The sequence below is a fragment of the Biomphalaria glabrata genome, chromosome 11 (assembly GCF_947242115.1).
Source record: "Biomphalaria glabrata chromosome 11, xgBioGlab47.1, whole genome shotgun sequence".
Taxonomy (NCBI): Eukaryota; Metazoa; Mollusca; class Gastropoda; family Planorbidae; genus Biomphalaria; species Biomphalaria glabrata.
The window spans coordinates 39,557,123-39,579,680 of NC_074721.1; the positions used below are offsets into that span (position 1 = coordinate 39,557,123).

Genomic DNA, 22,558 nt, shown 5'->3' on the forward strand with positions numbered 1-22,558 from the left:
GATGGTTTGAGTTCTAACTCTGCCTACCATCTTCTTCCACAATGAAGGAGGTTTGATCTGCAACCTAATAATGATTTCTGAATGAACAACTGACATTAAATAATAGATACTAACTATTCTTCATATAAATAGGAGGCATGGTGGCATAGTGATAAAATACTTGGCCTCGTAACCATAGGGTCCTGAGCTCAAAATGTTGTTGAAGGCTGGGATTTTTAATTTCGGGATCTTTTGGGCGCATCTGAGACCACCCATTTCTAATGGGTACCTGACATTGGTCGGGGAAAAGTAAAGGCGGTTGGTCATTATGTTGGCAAAATGACACCCTCATTAAACATGGGGCCACAGAAACAGATGACATTTACATTATCTGTCTTAAAGACCGCAAGGTCTGAAATTGTATATTTTGACTGGCACTATATGTTAGCCTCAGAAATTCTAGACTATTCAAAAAACAACATATCATTTTTTTTAGTCTAAATTATCATCTCTCATAATATGTGTTTTTATTATAACAGTTTATCTTGTTTTGTTTTTTTTAGGGACCACCAGGACAAAGAGGACCCCCTGGACCTCCTGGACCACCTGTAAGTTGAGTTTTTAAAAGAGATGTGGTGAATAATAAAAAACATTATTGGTGCAGGGGTAAAAGGATAAATACTCATTTTAAGCATCAAGGTTTTTATTATAAATTGTTGAAAGGCATTTGTATCTATTTCATTTTTTTTAAATTTTACATTCATTTTATAAGTTCAAAAAAGAGATATATTAAAAGAGATATAGGTAGCTGATTTTTTTTAAATAGTTAAAATTCTTATTGTTACAGCAAGTATTCTAAAAATATTTTGGCTAAATTAATATTTTAACTTGTCATCTAAAACTTGGTAAATATTTAAATGAATCAATTGTTGAACATGAGATATGATTACAATGAGAAGAGATATAATTATCAGTGTATTACTTTGATCTTTCTAGGGCCAACCTGGTTATCAAGGTGCTAGAGGTGAGGCTGGAGATCCTGGACCACCAGTAAGTAGCGACAACTAAATTTGACCATTAAATTACATTTAATAGTAATTTTTGGTGAGATTGTCAATACAACCTTAAATACTTAATTGAAAATTAATAAAGCTTAATGACTACAATCATATTTATCTTGCTTTGTTCTGTAGGGAGCACCAGGCTCTAGAGGACTTCCAGGACCCGCAGGACCACCTGGCCCTGAGGTAAGCTATTTCAGTAAATCACCTTTATGAATATTCCTAGTTTGATTAAATTTAAACATAAATCTATTACTCTAATTAAAAATTGTGTAAAATTTGTTTTTTTTTTTATTATTGTAAAGTTTCATTTTTTTTTTTTGGTAAAGTTTCTGTTTTTTCTGGTTCATTTTCTTACATTTAAATTTCCTTCATACTACATTGTACAACTTCTTACATTATTAATTATAACCATTTGTTGACAAATGTGTTCACATGCCATGTGATATCTGTTTGGTGTAATTTCAGGGTGATGAAGGAGCACCTGGTGATGCTGGATCTGCTGGACCCCCCGGACCTGCTGTACGTAGCTAGATTTTCTTCAGTTACTAATTATAGTTATGGCAAATGCAATGCATACAATTTACAATCACGAGAAAAAGTTGTAACAGATTGAAATTTTATTGAGGAGGATCTTCTTATTTGTATTATAAAATGGTTTTGTCATGTGATATGTGTTATGACACAATGGTCCTTGGTTCGAACCTTGAACACTCACATAGTCCGTTATCCTGCGGTTTGGGCTAGGAAGTTAAGATCTTCAATTCTGAACGAACGTCCAAAATATGTCAAATAAAATAACATTGCGACTTATTACTAATTTCTGGGTCAATCTTCTATGACAGTGGGAATAATGCAGAAGAAAGTACTTTTAGTAAGTATCACTACTATGAAGGTTATTTTACGCTATATTTTTTTTTTCTATATTTACTAGTACAATGGCCTAGAGTAACACACTCTCTTAGCTTGCATGGTTACTGTGATGTCGTGGCTAATTAGGTCTCTGTTGAATATCGAAATTCATGTAAAGACATGTTTTGTGTTTACATTTTTCGGTGGACGACCCTGAAGTGATGTTCTTTATTAGTGAAAGGAATGAACATACATATATAAATTTGCATAATACAATAATAATAATGATAATATACCACAGTTACCATCTCGGAAACATTTATGTAATTGCTATTTAACTATGGACTAATTAAATAATGCTTACGAGTAAGCTGATTCATTTTTGCCTTGTAGTTCTATACAAATAAGTACAATTTAGTTTACAGTCGGTTATAGAGAAATCATTTCTTGTTCCACACATTTTGCTTTGTCATATTTCAATAGCGTTAAATAATATACTTAAAAAATGTAATGTACTTCAAACATGAGTAGAACTTAATGAATAATAAACTGAAAAAAAAAATTGTTAGAACTTAATAAATAATATAAACAAAATGTGAGAAGTCTTATTTTATTTTATTATTTTTTTTGCTGATTGTATAAATTTTTTTTATACCAGGGAGAAAGTGGCCGACCTGGTTTACCTGGCATGCCTGGCCCTAAAGGACACAGGGTAAGTTGAAAACTACAGTTATTGATCTTTTCGGAAATGTAACTATAATAGCAAAGGATAGAATGCCACGTTTGATTTTAACAATAGAATATAAGAATATTATTTTTAATTTAGTTTTAGAATATAAGAATATTACATGACTTTGCAGCAACAATATATTAAATTAGATTTTAACAGTAGAATTTAACAATATTATAGTTGACGAACCGTTCATATTTGTTGTTCTTGTAGGGTTTCCCTGGACGTGAAGGTCAAGAAGGTGAACGAGGACGTCAGGGTGAAAAGGTCATTATAATATATAATATAATATTTAATTATAATTAAGAAAATGATGTACATTTGTTTGTTTTCTTTTGAAATAAATTGTTTGATTTATGTCTGCTTGAAAACATTTCTGACTTATTAACTAAATAACAAAAGGATAGGTCTCCATTTTGACTGCATGAAGTGACTTGTGAAACTGTCTTTGTTAAACTATCGCTTCATCTTTTGCAGGGTGCTATCGGTACTCCTGGACCAGCTGGTGCCCCCGGTCAGTTAGGCCCCAGAGGTTCCCCTGGAGAGCGCGGACGTGATGGTAGCCCAGGCATTCAGGTATTTCCATTTTTTTTATTATACAACTCAATCTATGTTTCAAAGTCTAGCTTATGAAAAGCTTTTGGTGAACAGAGAGAGAGATGGGATTTAAAAAAAAAAAAGGTTGTCAAATTACTTTAAAGTAACTTAATAATTTAGTAAATTAGCATAATTCATTGTTTGAAGCTTACTCATTAATTTAGTGTAAAGTATTTAAATTTAAAATTCTTTTAAAGTTAACCCTTTTTTTTTTGTTCAGAGCAATAAAACAAACAGTATATCATCAAAAGGTTTTAAAATTTACTATATCTATAAAGAATGTTCAATGTTTCGTAGATATAAATTTTTATGACTCAGAAGATAAGAACATTCAGTTTTACTGGCGTAACTTACTGACATTTTTTTTTACTACAATACCAATTTTTTAAATTAATTATATATTGTAGATATGAGAATTATAACAACGCCTTGGTAATAATGACTTGTCTGTTTAGACATCATTATCTGTCCTTTGACTTTTTTTCTTAGGGGTGCTGTGACAGTTTATGTCACCGAATCCCTTCATTTTTCCCGGTCAACAGCTGTTCTTAGCATGATATCAAGAGAGAGGTGGTTCATTCTTTCACATTCTCCAGCCAGAGTTTCTTTGGGTGATCATTTCTTCATTCTCCCTTCAGTGTATCTTGAAGAATGTCTTACATATCCTACAATATGACCTTACCAGCTCAGCTCTCATCTCTTCCAGCCAGAGTGTTGACTTGTAAAAGTATAAAGCTTTTTTGTTCTTGTCATAGCGTTTCGTTGGGTTTAATAAGTCTCCTCACCCCTCCTTTTAAGTATTACCTGCTCAAAAATGTATGCCAATAATTTTTATCTCACTTAATAGATTAATCAATCATAACAATATGAAAATGATGTTTCCTAAGTCACTTGATTTTAATATTTTTTACACATCCAGGGACAACGTGGAGACGATGGATCACCAGGCAGCCAAGGCCCATCTGGACCCCCAGGCCCACCCGGAAATTCTGGATTCCCTGGAGCCCCAGGACAGAAAGTAAGTATCACATTACTACAGAATGCTTTTCTATATTCCATTAATCTCTTCATAGACAAATCATTATCATTCTTTGTTATTTTCACTATTCTTGTTCAGTTTCTTTGTTTAATAACACTTTCTGTAATTAGAATTGTTATTCTGTAAGATTGTTGAAACATTTAAGCCTAGTTGCTTTTACTAAGTCTGTGGTGTGTAGGGAAACACATTTATATTTTTTTTTACAATTTTCTTAATCTGTGAGTTGTCACATTTACGCAGTTAAAAATAATGAGAAGAGCATAGGTTAATGACCCTCAGATTCATCTGATTAGAGTGATAGGTGGGATAGTAGTCACATTTAATCTGAATATGGTAGACAGAATTATGCATAAATTTCATAATCTCTAGCACATTTGTACGTGTACTGCATTAATTTTTATCATCACTCTATTGTAATGTATTTGTTTCTAAGTAAACAACATCTTCATATTTACACAGGGAGATGCTGGACAATATGGACCAACAGGTGAAACTGGACCTTCTGGCCCTCCTGGATCTGACGGAGCCCCTGGAGCCCCTGGCCCAAGTGGAGCCCCCGGTGAAAGAGGCATTGATGGTGCACCAGGAGCTAAAGGAAACAGGGTAAGTTATATAAATTTATATATATGTTATATATATGTAAGTTATAAAAAGGTGATTAAAACAACTGCCAAAGTCTAATGAGGTTATTATTTTTTTTTTAAACATGATAAAGAGTTTTTTTACCTTGTATCAGAGAAAGTGTTGTTCATTACTGTAAAAAAAAATACATCAATATCTTTAAGTTTCATTGTTGAAACGTTAAAAATATATTAATGATTTTGATTATTTTGCAGGGTCCTACTGGCCCCAATGGTCAACCTGGATTCCCTGGACCCCAGGGTCCACCAGGCAACCCAGGAGAAGCTGGTCTACCTGGAGGCAAGGGAGATAATGTGAGTTGTCATTTTTAGTATATACATTTCTTTCTTCTTTTCTTCCGCTTATGATTCAGCATTTGAATCTGGCAGTAGGATTACATGGAGATGCATAGAAAATGTCAAAGTATGTTTGACTCTAAGCAAGATGTTCTGTAAATATTATGTAAGCTCTACATATATTTATGGCAGTTTTAATGAACAAAAACAAAAGAAATATTAGTTTGGTAAAGAAAAGCTTTTACCCATATCATTTTTGGTTACTTAAATATTGGACATGCTAGCCATAATTGAATTATTTTTCAGTGTAATAAAGCATTATGTTATTAAAGTGCAGATAACTACTTCAAATCTTCAATTTAGAAGAGCTACTCAGAAATATATCTTATTAAATCCTTAATCAGTAATTTCAAGGGACAAATCTTTAATGTCTGTGAAACTAATAAACCTTTTATATCATGAATGCTTCGCTGAAACCTTTGAAAGTGGTTTAGAGTTTTTTTTTTCTCACTGCTTTGTCTCTTTGATAGGGTCGCGATGGAAGCCCCGGATCCCCCGGTGACGCTGGCGCAAGAGGAAACCCTGGACCACCTGGAGAGAGAGGCTTACCCGGTATTCCTGGACCAGAAGGAAAGAGAGTAAGCTACTGTTGTAGAATATATGATTAACATTGTTTAAAAAAGGGGGAGGGGAATACAGTCAATTATTAACTTTCTCATTAATTCTTGTGACACAGACATTTATCTTCTTTAAAATCACTTAGTTTTATGGAAGGCAGTAATTGAGTGCTAGTTTTGGTTAGACAAGGTAATTTAACAATGGAGCTCTCAACATTTTATTATTGGAAGATTTTTATTTATCTTGAACAGATCTAAAATGCTATTATCAAGTTTTTATTGAAATTCATGACCAACTAATTTGAAATTGTAATCACTTAGCTGTTGTAAAAAATATGCATCACTAAGAAGTACCCAAACACATTTCTTTCCATCTAGGGTTTGAATGGCTTACCTGGCAACCCTGGCTTAGCTGGTCCTCAAGGAGAGGCTGTAAGTACATTTATTTTTGCTGATCTATTGGTTTAATTTTACACTGAGAAAAAAGTAAAACATTTATCTTATGTAGGATATCAGTGGAATGTCATCTAAATTATTGGAGTGACCCTGTTGTTTTTTTTACAAAGCTTATATCAACTCACCCTGTTTTTCTGTCTGTCTGTCTGGTAAAAAATGTGTACATGTTATTTCTCCCACAACTCTTCTCGGATCAAGCTGAAATTCGGCTTATAGATATAGATAAGACATGAATCAATAAAAAGAAAGTAACCAATTAGACAATTAATAACTCATTATTTTGTTTAATTGCAAAAAGGGAAACTAATACTTCAGTATTAACAGATATGGCTAAATTAGTTGGGGTTTAGTCCCCTTAAATAATTGTTAACGCTATTTCTCCTTCATGTATTCTCCGATTGAGTTTTATGAAAACAATTTTTATTGTATCTAACAAAATATGAATTAATAAAAAAAATACTCAATTAGTCAATTAATTATTGGTAATTAATTATTTTGTTTGAAATCACTTGTACATTTTTGGTAGATATAGTTTTAAAGACTGAGTTCTTCCCATTCAAATAAGCTTTGTTTTTTTTTTTAAAAAAAAGTATTTTTTTTTATAGTTAGCTTATTTTTTCTATGCATATCTACTAGGGTGCCCCTGGTTTGTCTGGCCCCCCTGGAGCTCCTGGAGCACAGGGTAACAACGGACTTAATGGAGATAGAGGTCCACCCGGAGAGAGAGGACCAGCAGGAAATAATGTAAGTATTATTTTATCTCTATTATCCATTGCATAGTTTTTAAACATTTGCATTTAAAATTGAGTATTTTATGTTGAAAAAATCAACAAGAACAGCTATTCATACACTATAATTCCAAAAAGTTGAATTTGTAGCATAATCTTGTATATTAAACCATTTATGTATTTTTATGTTTTTTTTTGTGTGTAAAATTGTTGTTTTCTGTCCATAGGGAAATCCTGGCCCACCAGGCCCATCCGGAGCTCCTGGACAACGTGTAAGTTTTTCTTCATATATTGAAACTCAGAACTTACAATCATACATTCTTACTTTTTTCATAGTGTTGAACTTTTTAGGCCAGCCAAGTGGAATGTGTGCTAGCCACTAAGAAACAGTGTATTTGAAATAAATTTTGAAATGACACAGTAAATTGAGTAAAATTGGGGATGGCTGCCTGGTTGTGCGGCTTGCACGCTGGACTGTGGTTCGGATTTATCGACGGTCGAGGGTTCAAACCCTGCCCGCTCCCATCCCCCGTCGTCCTGCGGGAGGTTTGGACTAGGAAGTAAACTATCTTCAACTCTGAAGGAACATCCGAATTATGTAAAACATTTTACAAATAATTAAACAAACGTAGCTTTTATTTTCATCATTCAGCCAAGTCAGGTAGAATACTTTAAACAGAGTTAACTTGTTGTGTTAAACTTTGCTTTTTAGCAAACAGTAAGTTTAAAAATTATTTTTTCAAATGATGCAAAGAATGCATTTTATTTGGCCTTTACACATTTTTTTTGCTTTGTTTATATTGTAAAAAAGAAGTGTCAATTAAGAACATCAAGAGAAAAAAATGTCAGAAAGATGACAGAAATATCCTGTGAATAAGAAAAAATATCACTAGATATAAAAGCAAAAATCTGTTGTTGTTTTTTTTTTGGTACTGTTGACAACCAAATGTATATAATAATTTTCACTTAAATGGTATATGTACAGGTATTTTCAGAATGTTTTTTTTTTTCATTTTTTTTAGGGTAATCCTGGAACTGCAGGTAAAGAAGGAGCCGCAGGACTACAAGGACCACCGGTAAGTTTACAGATTTAATAAAGCATGCTATATTGGAATCACAGTTATGGAAGAAATATTTTATAGAGTTTATACAATAAAATAAATGATTTCCTATAGCTAATCCAGTAAACCAAAAAATAATAAATATTTGAAGTAGCTGTTTTTTGAGTCCAAAGATTAATGAGGAATGCAGTATTTCCCATGGCTACACAGCCCTAGCTTTGACCTACATATTTTGCCACCACACATTCATAACCATTGTCTGCTGGTGGTCAATTTAGATTTTTTTTTCGCTGTTTAAGTTTGTCCTTGGCAGTGGAATTTCTTTTGGTCTCAAATGTGTAAGTGACCTCCAGCTGTCTCGTTCTGAGGCAGCGTGCAACCAGATGCTATGTTCTATGTCAGTTAAAGCAAACTGGTGCCTAAGCTGGTCTTCAAAGAGTTTCTATTATATAATATTTCTTGTGAATCAAATACTTTTCTTCATTTTACTCTTAGGGAACTGACGGTGAAGATGGCACACCAGGCGAGCAAGGTCCATCAGGGCCACCAGGACCTCCTGGACTTACTGGACCACAAGGAGCTAGAGGAGACCCAGTCAGTACTTTACTTATATTGAAACATTTATAAGAATTTTTTTTGTTTATGTGGTGTAACTGAGTTGTTTATTTTCTGTATGTGTTCAGTGTGTCATATGTTCATGTGTGCCATATGGTCATGTGTATCATATGGTCATGTTTACTTTTTGTACTAAAGAATCAAGTCATGTGTATGTGTTTGTTTACTGTATACTATGATCTTGTTGAATGAAGTCATGAAATTGGTGAAGCTGGTAGTATTACAGTTGTTTTTTTTTTTTTTTTTTATAAATCTGACCAGGGGCGGACTGGGTGTCAAAATTGGCCTGGTCATTTCTATACCATTTACTTTATGTTGTCAGCTATTTACTTTATATGTCTTTAGCTATTTACTTTATGTTGTCAGCTATTTACTTTATATGTCTTTAGCTATTTACTTTATGTTGTCAGCTATTTACTTTATATGTCTTTAGCTATTTACTTTATGTTGTCAGCTATTTACTTTATATGTCTTTATCTTATATAATACAGATGTTACTTCAAAAAGGAAGATATTTTACTTTATATGTCTTTAGCTGTTTAGAAACAGATACAATAAGCCACATCGTTATGCTGCAACTTTTCATCTAAAGGGTAGATTTTCTTGTTGCAGTGCAGATTGATCTCATTTTTAAAATAACCATCACATGTTCAAACCTAACTTTTTCAGGCAGATATCATCTACTTTATAATAGTATTGTAAATTGCTTTGGTAATTACATGTCTAACCTTGTTAGGAAAACATGTATGGGTTTGGGTGCTATTGTTAGCTTGTTTTTTTTTTATCAAAGGGCCCTGCTGGTAAGACTGGACCCGAAGGGAGAGCTGGACCTCCAGGACCAAGAGGAGAACGAGGATCTGCTGGTGATTCTGGACCACCAGGACCTGCAGGACCTTCGGTGAGAACAAAAATCTTTCTATAGTTTAGCTTTGTTTCAGCTTTTTACTTTCATGAAATTGTTGTTAATGTTTCATAATTTGAAACCCATAATTTTTTTTTTATTATGTTCCTAGCCTTCTATTCCAAACCTTTTGTAGATCTTGTTCTGTGGTCATATTGAATTCCATGTCAACTTATTTATAAAATTTGTTCTTCTGTAGGGAGCCATTGGTGAGCCTGGTCCCCCTGGCCCTCAGGGTGATCCTGGATTACAGGTAATTGTTAACTTTTAGTTGTGACTTCTTGGCATGTTATTGCTATTTTGTTCCCTGACCAAAAACGAATTACGTTTCTACCATCTCCCCTTAGAAACAAAGATCCTTCAAATAAAGTTTATAAATGAGCTTCACACATCTCCGTAGGTTAATCGTATCACTCATGCGGAATAAAGATTTTTCACTCTGCAAAATTATTTTCAGGCTGCGTTTTAATTAATGAAGAATTGATTTAAAAAAAAAAATTATTATAGTTAAATGGAGATTTTTTGACAGTCTTCATTATGAATCATAATTTAAAAAAACAAATTAAAGCAAAACATGTAACACATCGTCAACTTTTATTTGTTTGAATTTAGAATAATAAATAATTAAACTATTTTGGTTTTAATAGTTCATTCTAAATTGCATGCAGTAGGCAGCATGCATCCATTTTGATTGACATGCCTTTTAAATTACTAATGCAGTATTGTTTGTCACAAATGTACTTAGAGATGTATTTAGAGCTATTTTACACTTTTAGCAAAACATGTCTGTTACACATGTAATTAGAACTTTAATAGAAAGTACATAAGAGAATGGGACTTGATCTCACTTGCTATAGCAACTAGTGAAATGTGGAGTGTCACCAGAGAATGTTGACCCTTCAAAGCTGCATTTTTTTACCAAGAGTCCCAAATTAGACGCTGGCCCCAAAAACACCCCTATAGAAAGAAAACTATATGGAGAGCCTTCTGATTGGGAAACCACTGCGCAGTTCATCTCATGTATTGGCCCAGTCGTCTGAACGCTCCAACATAAGAATGAGAACGAGGAAGAAGAAGAACTTGTTGTAGCCTATCTTTTTTTTTTGACTTTTTGTTTTTCCTCTTTTTAGTATTCTTTCAATCAGATTATTGACTGTCTAGTCTGGTCACTTGTAGGAGTTGTGGCATCATCTTGCTTGTATAATTAGCTTTTCCTGCTGTCTTTGGGCTACTAGTGAAGGGAAAATCTATCAGTGAACCACAAGTCCAATTTTTTAGTTAACTATGATGATTTAATACTCAAGTATTTTGAAACACCCCATTATCAATGACATTAGGATAATGAAACGCAAGGAACAAAGAAGCTGCCCATCGAAGAAGATATCCTTCAGAAACGCTGGCAAGCCTGCATCCAATATCAAAAGACAAGTTTTCAGCTGGAACCCTATGGAAATAGAAGGAAGGGGGTAGCAAAGAAATACATGGCACTGAGATTTGGAATCAGACGCCAATTAGGTGGGACGCCAAGTAGATGAGAAAGACGTGGTGACAGAGTGACTTGCCAAGAACCAAGACACCTGGAGGAAGCTGGTTTGTGCCCTAGATACGACCACTGGCAGAGGGGAAAGCTAATTAAAGCCAGTGTATTCAGTCATTTCTGGCCCTTTTTAACTGATATGAATGTTCTTTTTAAAAAGCAGCACAAAATGAAATGAAGATAAAGTCTTGACTCTAACCAATTTGATTCTTTTGCAATGATATTTGCCTATTAGGTCTTGAAAAATAAATATTTTATATGTTAATTGACATAATAAATGAAATGCTGTGTTATTCAAGCCGCTATGTCCTCTAAATGTATCTGCTATTATAACAGGGGTTGACTGGACCTGTTGGCGCCTCTGGCCAGGATGGTAGACCAGGAGAACCCGGCCAAGCTGGATCACCAGGAGAAGCAGGAAAACCTGGAGAAAGAGTGAGTACTATTTTTTTCCTTTTTTTTGTTCTATAAGAGAATAGACACAATTCTCATCCTAAATCTGTAAGTGTAATTTTTACTTATAAATGTGCTGTCACAATTGTATTGTTGAAGCTACTAACTGTTGTTGAACTAGTAATTTTGCTAACTATACTTTTACTGATACTAAAAAGTGACATCTTTTTGCTTGTTTTGTCTTAGGGAGCTCCAGGTAATCCCGGAGAATTAGGACCTCCAGGAGCTAGAGGTGCACCAGGTGAAAGAGGCCCATCCGGACCATCTGGAGAATCTGGCCCACAAGTAAGTACTTGAAATGACTTTTAACACAACAGCACAGGACAGAGATAACCTAACAGTAGGCTTTCTTGCTCTGGAATGGTGGCTGAGTGCTTGACCTAGTGATGTTTTTTTTTTAAGACACAGTCACAAATGTTACATATTTGATATTGGGGCTTGGCTGAGAGGTAAAGCGCTTAGCTTCCAAACCAAGGGGTCATTGGTTGAAATCTAGTTGAAAACAGAGATTTTGAATTTAGGAATTTTTTAGCATCCAACCAAGGAGGCATGGCGGCTGAGCGATAAAGCGCTTAGCTTCTGAACCAGAGGTCCTGTGTTCAAATCCTGGGATTTATAATTTCGGGATCTTTGGGTGCCTCTGAGTCCACCCAGCTCTATTGAGTACCTGACATTAGATGGGGAATTCTGATGTTCATTCTGAAAATATTGATACCTGCCTTTTTACCTGCCTGGGTGGACCACTTCGGGGGCAGATTTTGTGTTTGTGTTTCCACACAAACTGTCTTTGTAACCTTGTTTTATTATAGGAAAGAAATATAGTGACAATTTTAGTAGGACAACAAATGTAGTAAAAGTATATTATCTTAATGTTACACACATACAAAATAGTATCAACGAATACACCATGGTACGATCTGCCGTCTTCTTTTAATGTTATCTTAATTTTTTTTTTAATAGCAAAGAGATACATAGGTCTATATGTAAAACAAAACATGGAAAATCTAAACATAATTCTATGTTGTTTGCTGAAAAGAAAAGTTTATTAAATGCTCATGTCTATTTTTAGGGCCCATCAGGACCACAAGGACAAAGAGGAGACCCAGGCCCACAAGGCATTGCTGTGAGTCATTGTTACTTCCTATTAAAGTATTGGTGATATCTTTGAATAGTCATCCACTTTTAAGGTGTACTTATGTATTGAAACGATAGTCTGTGAGGGGAAAAAAAAACCCAGTGTGTAAGAAATCAGAAAACCCAAATGTTGGTGGAATGGGCGTACGTTGCGAAAAACAACAGAAATATGATGTGAGAGAAAGCTTGGCTATGACATTATTTCTCCCACACCTAATCTTAGATTAATCTCCCACATCCAATCTCAGATTAATCTCCCACACCCAATCTCAGATTAATCTCCCACACCCAATCTCAGATTAATCTCCCACACCCAATCTCAAATTAATCTCCCACACCCAATCTCAAATTAATCTCCCACATCCAATCTCAGATTAATCTCCCACATCCAATCTCAGCTTAATCTCCCACATCCAATCTCAGCTTAATCTCCCACACCCAATCTCAGATTAATCTCCCACACCCAATCTCAGATTAATCTCCCACATCCAATCTCAGATTAATCTCCCACACCCAATCTCAGATTAATCTCCCACACCCAATCTCAGATTAATCTCCCACACCCAATCTCAGATTAATCTCCCACACCCAATCTCAGATTAATCTCCCACACCCAATCTCAGATTAATCTCCCACACCCAATCTCAGATTAATCTCCCACATCCAATCTCAGATTAATCTCCCACATCCAATCTCAGATTAATCTCCCACACCCAATCTCAGATTAATCTCCCACACCCAAATCGTACTTGACAGATGTGGTGATATAAATTAGTCTCCTTGATGATGAATCTTGAGCCCTTAGTAAACATATTATTTTTATGCATTTTAAAAAACGATAATGTAAACATTCACTAAGATACCCCCTTCTTCCCTCCCCCTTTCACAACTGGTCCAGACAAGTGATGGGATCGTAGCGCATTGAGAAAGCTAAAAGCTAAACAAAAACAATTGGTAAAAATATTTCTATTGCCCAGATTTATATGATTTGGTCAATCGTGCATATAATTATATGACCCAAACTAATTGATACAATTACACTTAATAAAAGCTTTGTTTTTTTTTAAAAAGTATTTTTTAAATGTTTTTCTTGTTTTGTTTTCTGTAGGGAGGTCCTGGTGAGAGAGGTCCAACAGGTCGTCCCGGCCCTCGTGGTTCTCGAGTAAGTTGGCATTTATTTACGTTAAAAAACTTTAAATTTGATTTATGCTTTGAAAAGAAACCTGATCGAAATGGTTTTAATATGATTTATACTTTGAAACATGAAACCCTGCTTGTTAACCATTGGCTAAAGAAACAGATGACTTTAACTTCATCTGCCCTATAGATCACAAGATCTGAAAGGGGAACATTACTTTACTTTTATACTTTGAAAAGAAGCTTGATCCCAATGTGCTCTGTATGCCATGGTGTTGTTACACTTCGTGTCAAGCATTCACATATTTTGAAAACAAAAGAACAAGAGCCTTTTCCAGTGCTGACATCTGATGTCACCATGACCTTTTTGTACATTAAAAAGTTAAATTCAGTCTTGGAAAGTTTGATTTTTGAACCTCAGGATTTTCAGGATGCTCCTGAGTCCACCTAAAGCTCTTAAATTGGTGCCTAACATTAGTTTGAGAAAGTAAATGTTAACTGTCAACCTTTCCATCTGCCCCATAGATCGCAAGGTGTGAAATGATGTAAGACCCCAACTGAGTTTTAGTTGAACTGTTTATATATCGTCACCTTTACCTATCCCTTACTTTACCTATCCCTTACTTTACCTATCCCGTACTTTACCTATCCCCTACTTTACCTATCCCTTACTTTACCTATCCCTTACTTTACCTATCCCTTACTTTACTTATCCCGTACTTTACCTATCCCTTACTTTACCTATTCCTTACTTTACCTATCCCTTACTTTACCTATCCCTTACTTTACCTATCCCTTACTTTACCTATCCCTTACTTTACCTATCTTATGCTTTACCTATCCCTTACTTTACCTATCCCGTACTTTACCTATCCCTTACTTTACCTATCCCTTACTTTACCTATCCCTTACTTTACCTATCCCTTACTTTACCTATCCCTTACTTTACCTATCCTGTACTTTACCTATCCCTTACTTTACCTATCCCTTACTTTACCTATCCCTTACTTTACCTATCCCTTACTTTACCTATCCCGTACTTTACCTATCCCTTACTTTACCTATCCCGTACTTTACCTATCCCTTACTTTACCTATCCCTTACTTTACCTATCCCGTACTTTATCTATCCCTTACTTTACCTATCCCGTACTTTACCGATCCCTTACTTTACCTATCCCTTGGATAGAACCTCTTTTAATGACAGGCCTTTCCATTCTTTTATGTTATCTTCCCATTGCTTTCTCTGTCTGCCTTTTCTTCTTTTTCCTGGTACTTTTCCCAGAAAGGAGGTCTTAGCGAGCCCTGAAGACCTTGTAATATGGCCATAGAATTTTAGTTTGCTTTATTTTACAATAGTTAGCAGGTCATCATGAGGTCCGATTCCTGTACTGCAATTTCTATATCTATTATTTTTATTGTTATTTTTGTATTATTATCTATTATTTATTAATTCAGTTTGGTTTTAAATTATAAACAAAACAAAGTTTAAAACTTCTTGGTTACAAATAAAAAAAAAACAAAATTTGATTGGCAATGATTGCTTCTCAGGGTCCTCCAGGTGAATCTGGCAAAGATGGTGAGATTGGACAGCAAGGTGAACCAGGTCCAGCAGGACCTGCTGGCCAGCCTGGACCCGCTGGACAAGTAGCCCACAGAGGTGATCGCGGTCCTCCTGGCCTTCCTGGTCCTGCGGGAGGAGTCGGTCCATCAGGCAGACCTGGCCCACCTGGCCAGTTGGGCCCTGCTGGACCACAAGGACCACCTGGACCAGCTGGAGAACCTGGACAGCCTGGAGATGATGGACCAGCTGGACAGAGAGTGAGTCCAAAAATTATCCTTAAATTTTAATTATTTTAATTATTTGATCATTTTATTTGTATTTAATTGTGTAGTTATTCCTTGGAATATATTGTTAGCTTTTCAGAGTTGTATATTAAGCTGAATTTGGACAATTTTATGCATTGTTTTATTTCCATTTTGTTTTAAATTATGATTTTAAGCAGTCCTTGAAATGAGAATAGCCGTTGTTAGTTTTGCGTGGTCTGTCTGTCCGTCTATCCCGTTTAGATATCTAGAAAAGATATTGAAAATCCGATACCATGATATTTTAGATCTTTCAACAGCTATTTTTTTTCTTTTCTGAAAGTGAAAAGTTTTATTTAAAAATTAACTATGTAAGTAGTTTTTTAAATAAAAATACACCATTTTTACTACTATTCACAAATAATACCGTGTAGTAAAACAAACGGGAGACTATATTATTATTTGATAATATTTATAAGGGAGGTGATTTTTTAGTATATATTTTACACATTTATGCAAATGGTTTTAATTTTTTTCTAAAATAATGTTATAAAAAAAAATGTGTATTGCTAAAGTAATTATTTTTTGACTACTTCCATTTTAATTAAAATTTATACTTTTGTTTATAAAAAAAAAAGAATGCTTTAGTATGCATATAAGTCAAATATAATTTAAAACAACAATTATTAAGCAGCACTTCATATTATATAAGTGAAGTGCTACATACACCCAATGAAATACACTTGAATATCTAACCAAAGGGAAAAGTTTCTTCCTTGAGACCTTGAATGAGGCATCGGCTCTTTACAAAACAAATCAATTAGATAAAATCATCCGATAACATCAGTTAGGCCAGGTTCATACTGACCCATGTCTTCATAACTATCATTTCATTGAGTACATAAATAACAATGCTATTTTACTAACATTTTATAGCACCCACCATCTACTTAAGAGCAAAATGATTTCAAGTAAAACCAAGAAAATAATATACAAAACTATAATAAGACCAGCAGCAATGTATGGAAGTGAGACCTGGACACTGACAAAGACATCTGAAAATTTACTTAACACTTGGGAAAGAAAAATCCTTAGGAAAATCTATGGTGCCATACAGGATGAAACAGGGTGGAGGACACGCACTAACCATGAGTTATATCAATTATATGAAGACCCACCAATTGTGAACGAAATAAAAAAGAACAGACTACGTTGGGCAGGTCACCTTGAAAGAATGTCAGACAACAGAGGGGCGAAAATCGTATACAGGCAAAAACCAAAAGGCAGGCGACCCAAAGGCAGACCCCGAATGTGATGGATAGATGACGTGGAAGCAGATCTGAAGCAGCTTGGGGTTAGGGCGTGGAGACGAAAGGCCCAGGAGAGATCTGAATGGAAGGATGTGTTAAAGCAGGCCAGCGCCCTCCATGGGCTGTAGCGCCACTGGGATGGATGGATGGATTTTACTAACATTAATAAATCTACATATCCTGTGGTATCGTGCCATCAGTCGGACTAACGATACATTAGTATTGGCAACACTTTCGAAACTTACATGTCTCTTCTTTTTGTATTGGCGGAGATAATTAATGGTTTCTTGTTCATAGTTTTTTAATATTCATGCTGAAAGCTTTGATAACTGCCTGAGTGGACCACTTCTGGGGCCAATTTTGAGTTTTTTGTTTCTAGAAAAACTTTCTTTGTAACCTAGTTTTTGTTTTTTTTTACAATTATTCTTTGTAAAATTGAATCACTGGTTTAAATTTCTTTTTTTGTACCTTCAGGGTGACCCAGGACAGAGAGGACTTTCAGGAACCCCTGGTGAACCTGGAGCTCCTGTGAGTAGTTCATATTTCTAGGATACATGTTTGTGGAGACTAGTTCTGATATCTGTATTTTGTGACATATAAGAGTGTGTGGAGACTAGTTCTGATATCTGTATTTTGTGACATATAAGAGTGGATGGAGACTAGTTCTGATATCTGTATTTTGTGACATATAAGAGTATGTGGAGACTAGTTCTGATATCTGTATTTTGTGACATATAAGAGTGGATGGAGACTAGTTCTGATATCTGTATTTTGTGACATATAAGAGTGTGTGGAGACTAGTTCTGATATCTGTATTTTGTGACATATAAGAGTGGATGGAGACTAGTTCTGATATCTGTATTTTGTGACATATAAGAGTGTGTGGAGACTAGTTCTGATATCTGTATTTTATGACATATAAGAGTGTGTGGAGACTAGTTCTGATATCTGTATTTTATTACATATAAGAGTGTGTGAAGAGTAGTTCTGATATCTGTATTTTGTGACATATAAGAGTGGATGGATACTAGTTCTGATATCTGTATTTTATTACATATAAGAGTGTGTGAAGAGTAGTTCTGATATCTGTATTTTGTGACATATAAGAGTGGATGGATACTAGTTCTGATATCTGTATTTTATTACATATAAGAGTGTGTGAAGAGTAGTTCTGATATCTGTATTTTGTGACATATAAGAGTGAACGGATACTAGTTCTGATATCTGTATTTTATTACATATAAGAGTGTGTGAAGAGTAGTTATGATATCTGTATTTTGTGACATATAAGAGCTGATAAGTAGTTCTGTTGTCTGTAATGTCTATATTAGTACATGATGTCTCTTTTATGTTGTCTATATATTTATATATTGTCTATATGTTTTCTATATTGTTTATATAGTTTCTATATTTTCTATATGTTTTCTGTATTGTCTGTATGTTTTCTCTATTGTCTATATATTTTCTCTATTGTTTATATGTTTTCTCTATTGTTTATATGTTTTCTCTATTGTTTATATGTTTTCTGTACTGTCTATATTAGTGCACAATGTCTATGTTTCTATCATTTTTATGTTTCTTTGGCTTCAGGGACGTCCAGGCAATGAAGGAGGTAAAGGACCAGTTGGAGAGGCTGGACCACCAGGAGCTGCTGGACAACCTGGACAACCTGGAACAAATGGTCCACCTGGACCACAAGGACCATCAGGATCTACTGGACCTGCTGGAGCTCCTGGCCCACAAGGAGAAAGGGTGTGTCATTCATTTTTTGTTTCAAAGTATATTTTGAGAGATGTAATTAATTACTAACAAAATCTAAATAATAATGTAAAAGAGGAACTTACAAAAAAAGTAAATTAGGTCTTTAACACAAAAGTTATTCAAATTTTTTTTTAAACATTTCTCTTTCATTTTAATCACAACCAGGGATCACAAGGTGAATCTGGCCCACCTGGTATTCCTGGAGAACCTGGCCAACCTGGAGCGCCTGGCAATGAGGGTCTTCCCGGAGAGAGAGGCGCCCCAGGTCTTTCCGTGAGTACTTTTAAAAAAGAATAACAAAAATTTGTTCACAGTAGTTTAATGTTTAAAAAAAACAAACTTTTTCTATAGCCAAGTGCTTGACATACCAACACTTTAGACAGAAAAAAATATTCTTGTTAACTCTTTCTCTCCTAATTAACGATACCATCGTTGATTAGACCCTTATTACATTAAATTAATTTATGATTTTATAAACGTGTATTTGTGATATATAAAAAAGAGCATGCATTCTCCCATAATTCTATACCAAAAGTAACATTTTCTGATGACAAACAAAAATGTAATTGAAGTTTAATTATAACAAGGTAAAATGTACAAATGTGCAAAAATGAACAATACTGTCATAACATGGAAATAATCACGGAGATAAAGAGTTAAAATTTCTTTTATTAGCGAAGTAAAGACATCCTTATGTTTTAGACAAAAATATCTAAAATTACTTTTAAATGTTTTCTTTAAAATGTGTTACTGCATTCCTTTGCATTACTCACCCCCCCCCCCCCTCCCCCCCATCATTGGAACACTTCTTAAAAAACACCCAAGAGTTATGTTGGCTTTTACAAATGTTTACAATCTGACTTGTTAGGGACCACCAGGACAACCCGGACCTGTCGGGCCACAAGGAGAACGAGGACTCAATGGCTTTGCTGGAGCCCAGGGAGAACCTGGACCAACAGGCCCAGCAGGAGAACAAGTAAGTTAGATCAATATTGTGTAAGCGGTCATTTTAAAACATAAGGCTATTAACACTACCAGAATTGGTGGACCGCATTTCGGAAATGGCACCTGTGCCGGTAGACCGTTTTTTCTGTACTAGTCAATTTTAGTTTTAAAAAATGTCAGAATCTAAAAATAACCAACTAATCATTATAAAAACTATATGTTTAGCTTTGCAAATGGCTGTGGCCATGTGTTTACATAGAATTGGTGTGGGTTTACATGAAAATTTTCTGAAAATTTGCAATAAACATGAACCAGGCACGTATAGGGTAGGTCTGTGCTTGTAATAAACCTAAAGTTGATTGATATTTTAGTTGATTTAGACTCTTTGAAGTGAAAACTTCATAAAGAATAATGTTTTTTACTCCCATTGAATGATACTGCAAGAGAACGATTGATAAGGAAGAAAATTATGAATTTCATTAGATCTAGAGCAGGGGTTCTCAACCTGTGGGTCGCGACCCCTTGAGGGGTCGATGGACGATTTGTCAGGGGTCGACTAAGACCATCGAAAACATGGATTGTATTTAGTGTATTCTTCTATTGCTGTTTATGTTATGGGGGGGGGGTCGCGGTAGAGTGGGGGATAGTAAAAAGGGTCGGGGCTAGGGTTAAAAGGCTGAGAACCGCTGATCTAGAGCTTCAATGATAGTAAGTAAACAAGGGAGTGGCCCTTGGGAGATCAGGACATAGGGGCTCAGGGCTGGTAGAGTTAAACTATTAGCTCTTCCATTGATTTGTACAAATATATTGTAGTCGAAATTTGAAAACTCAATTCTTAAAACTAATTTAAAAAAAACAACAATAGCCTTATCAAGTTTGAAGATATATTTGAAAATACATTTTCTGTTTATTATTTTGCCATGGAAAGTACTATATTCAAAAGAATCCCAAATGCATAAAGTGAAACAAATTGTTTTCCAAAAAGATTTTCTTTTTTTAAAGGACAAATTATTAATATTATTATTATTGCTCTTAAATAGCATGTCTGCCATGTGTCCAGAATTATAATTATTTTATTGCCATTCAGGGAGATGCAGGAGCCCCAGGCAGAGATGGTAAAGATGGTCAATCAGGTCCACCAGGACCACCTGGCCCATCTGGACCTGCAGGCTACCCCGGTGAAGCTGGATCACCCGTAAGTATCTTCTCATATAGATTTCAACTCTAAAAGTTTAATGCTGTATGAAAATAGTTTGTTTCAAATGATATTTGATTATGTAACTCCTTGTTTCAATCATTCTGCCGTTCTTAGATTTTTCCCATTTCTCTTGTTTCTGTCTAGGGAGACCGTGGCAATGATGGTATTGCTGGTGCCCCAGGGCGAATTGGTGAGAAGGGCAACCGTGGACCCAGTGGACCACCAGGACCTCAAGGACTTAATGGAGCTTCAGGCCCACCAGGTCCCAATGGACCTCCAGGACCACAAGGAGAACGAGGAGAAAGGGTACTACATGAGTTACATGTTTTTGCTTTAGCCAGCAAGTTGATAAGTGTTGGGATCTGATTCTGTATACCTTGAACACCTATCATAAATATTTGAACTAATTGTTCAGAATCTTACTCTCTTCCTGTTATAAAATGTCTTGGAATAATTTATTAGTTGCCTCACTTTATTAGCTGCCTCAGTTTATTAGCTGCCTCACATTTTTATATATTAGCTGCCTCATTTTATTAGCTGCCCCACTTTATTAGCTGGCTGTTTATTATCTGCCCCATTTATTAACTGCTTCAGTTTATTATCTGGGTCACTTTATTATCTGCCCCACTTTATTAGCTGCATCATTTTATTATCTGCCCCACTTTATTAGCTGGCTGTTTATTATCTGCCCCATTTATTAACTGCTTCAGTTTATTATCTGGGTCACTTTATTATCTGCCCCACTTTATTAGCTGCATCATTTTATTATCTGCCTCACTTTATTAGCTGTGTCGCTTTGTTGGTTGCCTCAATTTATCAGCTGCCCCACTTTATTAGCTGCCTCAATTTATTAGCTGCCTCACCTTTCCTCTAGTTAGCAAAGTAAATTTTCAGTATTTAAAATTTTTTGCAAATAAATGACAAGATAACCCTAAAAAAGAAGAGTCATTTGAATATTAATAATACTCTAAAATCTCCAAAGCTGCAAAACATTTTCTTTAGCTAAAGATAAAGAAAGATTTATCTTAGATTCAAATATGGGCTAGGTTGATCAAAAGACTTCTTCAATTGGAAAAAAAAAGTTTCAAAATATTAACCCTTTAAGTCTATTGCTAAGCACAGCATAAAGTGATTTATACATGGCCTGTATGTTGTTAAGTAAATCACTTAAATTACTTATACTAGGTCTCTATATTGTTAAGCTATTCAATGTTGTTAATAAATACAGGAGAACTATAACTCAGCATAAAACATTTTTTTTTCTTCAACTTTCAGGGAGAGAGGGGCCCAGGCGGCTCACCAGGACTCGGAGGACCCCCAGGCCCACCAGTAAGTACCTCATATATATTGTGCTACTTTTATACTTGGCTTTTTAAGCTATTTTAAATTTTAATAGTCTGTTAAGTTTGGACATTTAAAAAATATATATATTTTACTAGTATAACTATTGGTTTTTACTTACTATGGAGGCAGTTACTTTGGTAAATTTTGTAACATCTTGTTTATTTTGTGGAGGCATGGTGGGGGGGAGTGCTAAAGGGCTTGACTTCTGAAGTGGAGGGTTCTGGTTCAAATCCTGGTGAAGACATGGATTTTTAATTTCTGGATCTATAGGGTGCCTCTGAGTTCACCCAGTTTCAATGGGTACCTGACATTAGTTGGGGAAAAGTAAAGGCGGTTGGTCTTTATGCTGGCCATATGACACCCTGCTTGTTAACTGTGGGC

At 35.0% G+C, this 22,558-nt stretch overlaps 1 protein-coding gene across 2 annotated transcripts in view; it reads left to right on the forward strand.

Annotated features, from left to right (window-relative positions):
• The window catches only part of LOC106054960 (collagen alpha-1(I) chain-like), a 40,998-nt gene that overhangs the window by 10,070 nt on the left and 8,370 nt on the right, over positions 1-22,558 (forward strand). For both annotated transcript variants that reach the window (XM_056004745.1, XM_056004746.1), the window contains 30 exons: positions 543-587; positions 976-1,029; positions 1,173-1,226; positions 1,509-1,562; positions 2,551-2,604; positions 2,836-2,889; positions 3,100-3,198; positions 4,139-4,237; positions 4,718-4,861; positions 5,095-5,193; positions 5,706-5,813; positions 6,171-6,224; positions 6,885-6,992; positions 7,204-7,248; positions 7,999-8,052; positions 8,533-8,631; positions 9,443-9,550; positions 9,753-9,806; positions 11,427-11,525; positions 11,730-11,828; positions 12,613-12,666; positions 13,786-13,839; positions 15,365-15,634; positions 17,404-17,457; positions 18,520-18,681; positions 18,856-18,963; positions 19,559-19,666; positions 20,723-20,830; positions 20,978-21,139; positions 22,109-22,162. In XM_056004745.1, coding sequence (XP_055860720.1) covers positions 543-587; positions 976-1,029; positions 1,173-1,226; positions 1,509-1,562; positions 2,551-2,604; positions 2,836-2,889; positions 3,100-3,198; positions 4,139-4,237; positions 4,718-4,861; positions 5,095-5,193; positions 5,706-5,813; positions 6,171-6,224; positions 6,885-6,992; positions 7,204-7,248; positions 7,999-8,052; positions 8,533-8,631; positions 9,443-9,550; positions 9,753-9,806; positions 11,427-11,525; positions 11,730-11,828; positions 12,613-12,666; positions 13,786-13,839; positions 15,365-15,634; positions 17,404-17,457; positions 18,520-18,681; positions 18,856-18,963; positions 19,559-19,666; positions 20,723-20,830; positions 20,978-21,139; positions 22,109-22,162 — 2,718 coding nt within the window. The remainder of the gene's footprint in view (positions 1-542; positions 588-975; positions 1,030-1,172; positions 1,227-1,508; positions 1,563-2,550; positions 2,605-2,835; positions 2,890-3,099; positions 3,199-4,138; positions 4,238-4,717; positions 4,862-5,094; positions 5,194-5,705; positions 5,814-6,170; positions 6,225-6,884; positions 6,993-7,203; positions 7,249-7,998; positions 8,053-8,532; positions 8,632-9,442; positions 9,551-9,752; positions 9,807-11,426; positions 11,526-11,729; positions 11,829-12,612; positions 12,667-13,785; positions 13,840-15,364; positions 15,635-17,403; positions 17,458-18,519; positions 18,682-18,855; positions 18,964-19,558; positions 19,667-20,722; positions 20,831-20,977; positions 21,140-22,108; positions 22,163-22,558) is intronic.